Source organism: Coregonus lavaretus (assembly GCF_964263955.1).
Source record: "Coregonus lavaretus genome assembly, chromosome: 35".
In the NCBI taxonomy this organism is placed as follows: Eukaryota; Metazoa; Chordata; class Actinopteri; order Salmoniformes; family Salmonidae; genus Coregonus; species Coregonus lavaretus.
Genome location: NC_140022.1, coordinates 1923116 through 1931635, shown reverse-complemented (window position 1 = coordinate 1931635; position 8520 = coordinate 1923116). Strand labels below are relative to the sequence as shown.

At 50.9% G+C, this 8520-nt stretch overlaps 1 protein-coding gene across 1 annotated transcript in view; it reads left to right on the top strand.

The window, feature by feature from the left end:
• LOC311109506 (actin remodeling regulator NHS-like) overlaps window positions 1-7930 on the top strand; it is a gene marked incomplete at both ends in the record, with an annotated part of 78086 nt that extends 70156 nt beyond the window's left edge. Inside the window, 5 exons of the mRNA XM_084152425.1 lie at window positions 2230-2436; window positions 2677-2784; window positions 3092-5648; window positions 6884-7013; window positions 7273-7930. Coding sequence (XP_084008551.1) covers window positions 2230-2436; window positions 2677-2784; window positions 3092-5648; window positions 6884-7013; window positions 7273-7930 — 3660 coding nt within the window. The remainder of the gene's footprint in view (window positions 1-2229; window positions 2437-2676; window positions 2785-3091; window positions 5649-6883; window positions 7014-7272) is intronic.
• Between the last annotated feature and the right edge of the window lie 590 nt (window positions 7931-8520).

Below are 8520 nucleotides of genomic sequence, written 5' to 3'. Positions count from 1 at the left end.
GCTGCCTCATGGTACAGGAACAGGAGATAGACTAGTGTCCTGTCCAGGGGGTGTACTGTACATCAAGCTGCCTCATGATACAGGAACAGGAGATAGACTAGTGTCCTGTCCAGGGGGTGTACTGTACATCAAGCTGCCTCATGATACAGGAACAGGAGATAGACTAGCGTCCTGTCCAGGGGGTGTACTGTACATCAAGCTGCCTCACTACAGAAACAGGAGATAGACTAGTGTCCTGTCCAGGGAGTGTACTGTACATCAAGCTGCCTCACTACAGAAACAGGAGATAGACTAGTGTCCTGTCCAGGGGGTGTACTGTACATCAAGCTGCCTCACTACAGAAACAGGAAATAGACTAGTGTCCTATCCAGGGGGTGTACTGTACATCAAGCTGCCTTATGATACAGGAACAGGAGATAGACTAGTGTCCTGTCCAGGGGGTGTACTGTACATCAAGCTGCCTCACTACAGAAACAGGAGATAGACTAGTGTCCTGTCCAGGGGGTGTACTGTACATCAAGCTGCCTCACTACAGAAACAGGAGATAGACTAGTGTCCTGTCCAGGGGGTGTACTGTACATCAAGCTGCCTCATGATACAGAAACAGGAGATAGACTAGTGTCCTGTCCAGGGGGTGTACTGTACATCAAGCTGCCTCATGATACAGGAACAGGAGATAGACTAGTGTCCTGTCCAGGGTGTGTACTGTACATCAAGCTGCCTCACTACAGAAACAGGAGATAGACTAGTGTCCTGTCCAGGGGGTGTACTGTACATCAAGCTGCCTCATGATACAGGAACAGGAGATAGACTAGTGTCCTGTCCAGGGGGTGTACTGTACATCAAGCTGCCTTATGATACAGGAACAGGAGATAGACTAGTGTCCTGTCCAGGGGGTGTACTGTACCTCAAGCTGTCTCACTACAGAAACAGGAGATAGACTAGTGTCCTGTCCAGGGGGTGTACTGTACATCAAGCTGCCTCATGATACAGAAACAGGAGATAAACTAGTGTCCTGTCCAGGGGGTGTACTGTACATCAAGCTGCCTCATGATACAGAAACAGGAGATATAGTGTCCTGTCCAGGGGGTGTACTGTACATCAAGCTGCCTCATGATACAGAAACAGGAGATAGACTCGTGTCCTGTCCAGGGGGTGTACTGTACATCAAGCTGCCTCATGATACAGAAACAGGAGATATAGTGTCCTGTCCAGGGGGTGTACTGTACATCAAGCTGCCTCATGATACAGGAACAGGAGATAGACTAGTGTCCTGTCCAGGGGGTGTACTGTACATCAAGCTGCCTCACTACAGAAACAGGAAATAGACTAGTGTCCTGTCCAGGGGGTGTACTGTACATCAAGCTGCCTCACTACAGAAACAGGAGATAAACTAGTGTCCTGTCCAGGGGGTGTACTGTACATCAAGCTGCCTCACTACAGAAACAGGAGATAGACTAGTGTCCTGTCCAGGGGGTGTACTGTACATCAAGCTGCCTCATGATACAGGAACAGGAGATAGACTAGTGTCCTGTCCAGGGGGTGTACTGTACATCAAGCTGCCTCACTACAGAAACAGGAGATAGACTAGTGTCCTGTCCAGGGGGTGTACTGTACATCAAGCTGCCTCATGATACAGGAACAGGAGATAGACTAGTGTCCTGTCCAGGGGGTGTACTGTACATCAAGCTGCCTCATGATACAGGAACAGGAGATAGACTAGTGTCCTGTCCAGGGGGTGTACTGTACATCAAGCTGCCTCACTACAGAAACAGGAGATAGACTAGTGTCCTGTCCAGGGGGTGTACTGTACATCAAGCTGCCTCATGATACAGGAACAGGAGATAGACTAGTGTCCTGTCCAGGGTGTGTACTGTACATCAAGCTGCCTCACTACAGAAACAGGAGATAGACTAGTGTCATGTCCAGGGGGTGTACTGTACATCAAGCTGTCTCACTACAGAAACAGGAGATAGACTAGTGTCCTGTCCAGGGGGTGTACTGTACATCAAGCTGTCTCATGATACAGGAACAGGAGATAGACTAGTGTCCTGTCCAGGGGGTGTACTGTACATCAAGCTGCCTCACTACAGAAACAGGAGATAGGCTCCTGCCCAATGGGCCATTCTGTCTTGGACAAGGCTGACTTACTTATTTGATGTGCAGAGCTTTCTGCTTTCTGCATGTGATGAAAAGCGCTCTACAAATAACAGTTATTATTATTATTAGGAGGACCACCAGTCGTCCAGTGGTAACTGGAGTGGCAGCAGTTCCACATGCCCCTCCCAGACCTCTGAGACACTCCCCCCTGCCGCCTCCCCCCCTCTGACCGGCTCCTCCCACTGTGACTCGGAGCTGTCGCTCAACGCTGCGCCGCACGCCATCGATGACCTCACCGGCTTCATCATCGACCCGTACCACTCGGACCGGCCGCAGGTGAGTTTCCCTCTGACGATCCTACTTACCTTTGACTTCCTGTCTTCACTACTTTATTTATTGACTTGGACATTGTGTTGTTTGTTGGGACTTTTTGTATAGGAAGTTCATCTTTTAGCTGTAAACAAAATAAAGCTATATTTACTTAACTAAACTAGGTAAAGCACTATGAGCTACTGGAAAAGCGCTATATAAATCAGATGTATTATTATTATTGAATTATTATCATTATTATTACAGGACCAGGGTCATAGGTCCAGCTCCTTCACATCCTCAGCCACTGACCAGCTGGATGATGCCGGGGTCAGCACTGCCAGCGAGGGAGAGTGGGCCTACCCCCAGGACCAGGTACCACAGCTATTTAACAATATAGATCATTCTCTCCCCTCCCCTCCCCTCCCCTCCCCTCTCCTCTCCTCTCCTCTCCTCTCCTCTCCTCTCCTCTCCTCTCCTCTCCTCTCCTCTCCTCTCCTCTCCTCTCCTCTCCTCTCCTCTCCTCTCCTCTCCTCTCCTCTCCTCTCCTCTCCTCTCCTCTCCTCTCCTCTCCTCTCCTCTCCTCTCCTCTCCTCTCCTCCCCTCTCCTCCCCTCTCCTCTTATCCTCTCTTTTCTCTTATCTTGTCTCATCTTATCTAATGTTATGTTATGCTGTTCTAGGCTGACCAGGATCAGCTGTGTGGTCAGGACTTCAGCCCCAGGCGTTCCTCCAGGGGGGACCAGACCAGGATAGACTTCACCAGCATCAACACCTACGACGGCTTCTCAGACCGAGCTCCTCCTACTGCTGCAGCAGACTCCCAGGGCTTCTACTCCTCCTCCATGCAGGCTCAGAGTTACAGGAGCTACATGTCCAGCTATGCAGCCGTGGGCTCTGGCGCTGACTGTGGCCAGGGTAACACTGTGGGCGCGACGCCCGGCGCGGGAGAGGGTATGGCTGGGTACCTTCCTCAGTCCTCTGACTACAGGGGAGCCACCTTAACGCTAGGGAGGCCGTGTCGTACGCTGAAGAAACCAAAGGTCAAACCACCCCCACCAAAACGGAGCTCATCGTTGAAGGAGACGTGTAGCGCTGGTGCTCCAGAGAACGTCCCCCCTGAGCAGGGCGATGAGCAGGGCGACCAGGACCAACCAAAGATACATAGTAGTGGGCAGACCCAGACCCAGACCCTGAACCTGCCCGTGTCTTCCATAGACAGAGAGATGAGGCTGCAGCTGGACATGGCCAGCCCAGGGCAGATGGAGAATCCTGGGTTGGAGGGTGAGGAGGCCGGGGTGTGTGGTGGTGGTGGAGGTGCCTGGGGGATGGGGAGTCCCAGGAGCCCTAGGACCGTGGAGATGACAGAGCCCACCTCGTTCGGGTCCACTGACACACACTCCTTCAAGGACGAGGGCGCCGTTCAGTCTGACTATGCAGACCTCTGGCTCCTCAACGACTTGAAATCCAAAAGTAACGGCGACCCCTACGGCTCGTTGTCCAACTCCAGCACTGCTACGGGTACTACTGTTATTGAATGCATCAAGTCGCCGGTGGACAGCTCCTCTCCCGGGGGAGAGACCCAGGCATTGATGCATTCCTCTGGCTCTGGTTCCAGCTCCTCCAGGCCCACCTCCCCTCCTCTTCCCCCCAGGGATGGAGACTTCAAGCTGGGCTCTCCTGAGAAGCTGGCCGGCCTCGCCTCACCCTCCAGCGGATACTCCAGCCAATCTGAGACGCCCACATCTTCGTTCCCGTTAGCGTTCTTCCCAGGCCCGCTCTCTCCGACCAGCGGGAAACGGAAACCCAAAGTCCCCGAGAGGAAGTCTTCTCTCTCCTCGCTGCAGCACCAGGCCCAGACCCAGTTCTCTAGCTCTGCCTCCGGATCCTCCTCTTCCTCTTCCTCTTCCTCTTCCTCGTCATCCAGGAAAGACTATGACTTCCCGGCTCCACCCACCCAGCTGGACTTAAGTGCTCTTCACAGCGCCCACGGCAGCCGACCACTACCCACTCTGGCCAACCGGACCCACATGCACACGCTGCACCAGAACAAGCAGAAGGCAGCAGCAGCAGAGGCCCGGACCACCGCGGGTAACACTGCAGCCGCTAACGCTAATGCTAGTGCTAATGCTAGTGTTAATGCTAGTGCTAACGCTAACGCTAGTTCAGCCTCCTCTGGGTTTATCTATGGATCCACTCTGACTCCAGAGGCCCCACTTGCTGCCAACCCCATGGCCCTGGCCATCACCCCAACGGTGCTGCGCTCGGTCCAGCTGCGCTCCACCGGCCACAGGGCCACCGATGGTTCTCAGCCCCAGGCTCAGGGTGCTCAGTGTGCTCAGGGCCAGGAGCCTCCACCACCACCACAAGCATGGGCCCACGAGGCTCCAGGGGCCTCTGCCACCAGACCCAAGATGCCCAGTGTAACCATCGTCACCCCCCACTCTGACACCAACACCAGGCCCCTGCCACCCAGGAGACCCATCGCCCAGAAACCCCCGCCACCACCGATCCAGGACTCCCACCACCCTACTCAGGAGCACCACCACCGCTCTGTACCCCAGCCCCAGCACCACCCCACCCCCATGCAGCACCCGGACGGCCCCCCGCCCTACGAGAGCCTGGCCAGGCACCGGCAGGACCGCTACAGCCCCGGAACCTTCTGGGCCATGACGGCGTTCCGGACTTGCCCCGCGGAACCTATGGAACCCGAGGAACCCATGCACCGAGCTCCGCCGCCAACTCCGGAACCCGTGGTTCCTACCACACACCCGGAGTGCCACGTGTTAGGGGAGCGGACCGAGGATGAAGAAGAGGAGGAGGAGGAAGAGCAAGATAGAGAGATATCAAGGGTTATGAGTCACAGTCAAGGCCTCATTAGAGAATATCGAGAATATCATCAAAGAGATCATCCAAGAGAACCACCGACGTACGAGACGCTAGAGGAGTCCCACTCATATCAGTCCCAATCACATTATCACAGCCAGTCACAGACACACTCCTGTCACAGTCACATGGTCCGGAGGTGGGACTTGGGCCCAAGCAGCAGTCCTGACAAAGTGCCTGGTGTAACTGTGGAAGCATCACACCCTTACTCAATCAGCCATGTGAGAGATCTGAGAGGTGGTGGTGAGGACCACTATGAGATGGCATCATCAGGGGTTCCTACCAGAAGTGCCTCTCAGGATAGCAGCAGAGATGACTCCACCACACCGGACACAGAGGACTACTTCAGCAAAGGTGAGTCTGGATTGATGGGTTTAACTTTTACTTTACTGAAAGATGCATTATGCAGAAATCGCTCCGCCATTTCCAGTTTGCTAAAATTCTAACAGTTTGCCTAATTTCAGTTTATGTGTCAAAACAAACAAGTATAGTGTAGTGCATCATTGTACCATCTAAAGCGCTGTGAAATATATTTTCCATAGCCAAAAATATTGTATTTTCAGCTGTTTGAAGCTGGTGTACAAAACCGAAAGTAAAAGACACAAAAACGGGAAGCACAGAAATAGCGCACATAGAACAGATCTACCACTTCTTAGACTTGCTTTCAATGACAATGACAGATCTATAACTCACATTTCTATGTGAATTTTGCCGGGTCACCCAAAAAGTTACATTTTGCAGCTTTAATACATTGCTTAGTACTTTACTTTGAGACTTTTTAGCAATCAATTATTTTTTTATTTATGTATTAATTTAAGAGACTTCAAGTAATAGTATAACCCCTTTTCCCTTCCTTCAGCTGTGGTCCTCTGATCTCTAGAGGCTTTAATGATCTATAAGGAATGTGATCAGATCACTTCAGCTGTGGTCCTCTGATCTCTAGAGGCTTTAATGATCTATAAGGAATGTGATCAGATCACTTCAGCTGTGGTCCTCTGATCTCTAGAGGCTTTAATGATCTATAAGGAATGTGATCAGATCACTTCAGCTGTGGTCCTCTGATCTCTAGAGGCTTTAATGATCTATAAGGAAAGTGATCAGATCACTTCAGTTGTGGTCCTCTGATCTCTAGAGGCTTTAATGATCTATAAGGAAAGTGATCAGATCACTTCAGTTGTGGTCCTCTCAGCTCTAGAGGCTTTAATGATCTATAAGGAAAGTGATCAGATCACTTCAGCTGTGGTCCTCTGATCTCTAGAGGCTTTAATGATCTATAAGGAAAGTGATCAGATCACTTCAGCTGTGGTCCTCTGATCTCTAGAGGCTTTAATGATCTATAAGGAAAGTGATCAGATCACTTCAGTTGTGGTCCTCTGATCTCTAGAGGCTTTAATGATCTATAAGGAAAGTGATCAGATCACTTCAGTTGTGGTCCTCTCAGCTCTAGAGGCTTTAATGATCTATAAGGAATGTAATCAGATCATTTCAGTTGTGGTCCTCTCATCTCTAGAGGCTTTAATGATCTATAAGGAAAGTGATCAGATCACTAGCATGATATTCCCTAAAACATCCTGTTCCTGTTCCTCCAGAGTCTACTAGTCCCAGTGATAACTCACTCTCTCCTCTGACTGACGAAACAACCAAACTTGATGATGATGTCGTCTTCATGTCGCCCAGCAAATCACGTACTACTGAAGACCTGTTCGCCATGATCCACAGGTCACTTTCAATTCAGTTGAAATAACTGTATTATTTTGACTCACTAGGTTATAGCTGTACTTGTCATAACAAATATTATCATTACCTTTATCTGTCAGTATCTTCAATTCAGTTCAAAGATCTTTATTGTTTTTGAAAGTTGCAGCAAATTACAAACAAACTGAGAACACACATTGAATGCATCAGACATATGAACTACAGCAGAAAGGTTTATAAAATGGCCTGTTTACCTGAACCGTGTAACACTCTCCTATTCTAGGTCCAAGAGGAAAGTCCTGGGCCGTAAGGACTCTGGAGAGCTGAGTGTGAAGAGCCGTCTGTGTCCTCCTCCGGCTGCCGTCGTTCCCCCTGCAGCTATCCTCCCAGCCGCCCCCCCACCACCCCCTCTCATCACCCCCCCCGCCCCAGCCCTCTCCACCCTGACCCTGGCCGGGACCCAGCGCACCCCAGGACCCATCTACCGCAGCGCCAAGAAGTCCAGCACCTCCAACGAGGAGTTCAAGCTGCTTCTCCTAAAGAAGGGCAGCCGGACTGATTCCAGCTACCGCATGTCTGCTACAGAGATCCTCAAGAGCCCCATCGCCCCCAAGTCCCCTGGGCACCCCTTGGCTGCGGAGGGCCAGGTCAGGTACCCCACCGAGGAGCCCCCCTCTCCCCTCCAGGAGCCGTCATTGCAGGGGGCCGGGGAGCAACTCTTTCCCCCCAGCCACTTCCCCAGGCCCAGTTCGGACAGCTTCAGCCCCAAAACACCTCCCACGTCGGCTTCGTCCAGACAGGGGCGCTCCCGGATCCCCCCTGCAGCCAATAGTAGTCGCTACAGCACCCGTAGCCGGCTCTATACGGCGCCCATGCAGGTCATATCAGAGGGGGAGACGGAAAACTCAGATGGGAGTCCTCATGATGATCGCTCCTCGTAAATAAAAGGCATGCTCAGTGCAGAAACATCTACCCTGTTCTTTATTTGGTATACTACTTTTGACCAGGGCCCATATAGGGAATAGGGTCCCATTTGGGGCGTAGACGTATTGATATGGATCTGGTTCAGTGTTGTTACTGTTCTTATCTACTGAGTACTGATGGATACACACAGCAAAACAAAGAGTGGCTAACCAGAGAGAGAGACTCTACTCTGGACTACCTGCCTGGGGATTGGACATCTATGTGCAGAACTGAAGAACACAACTTTGTGTTTTGTTCAGTGTAAAGAAAGACAGAATGTCTTGTTTTGAACTTTGAACTCCGTTTTTTAAATAACCCAAGATCCTGTATTGAGCGAAACGTGGACAAGAGGAGAGAAATGGAGGGGTAAGACGACCTGTGTGTGGAACATCCATCATCATTTTTTATCTTCTTGGATGTTGGATCACTTGTATGTTGTGTCCTAACATGACCCTAAAATAACTGCTATCCAAAATAATTCAATTTCTCTCAACACTTACCCAGAGGACAGGTAATTATTTAAACCACTAAACAAAATATTCCCAGTCGACAAAATGAATAAGCTATA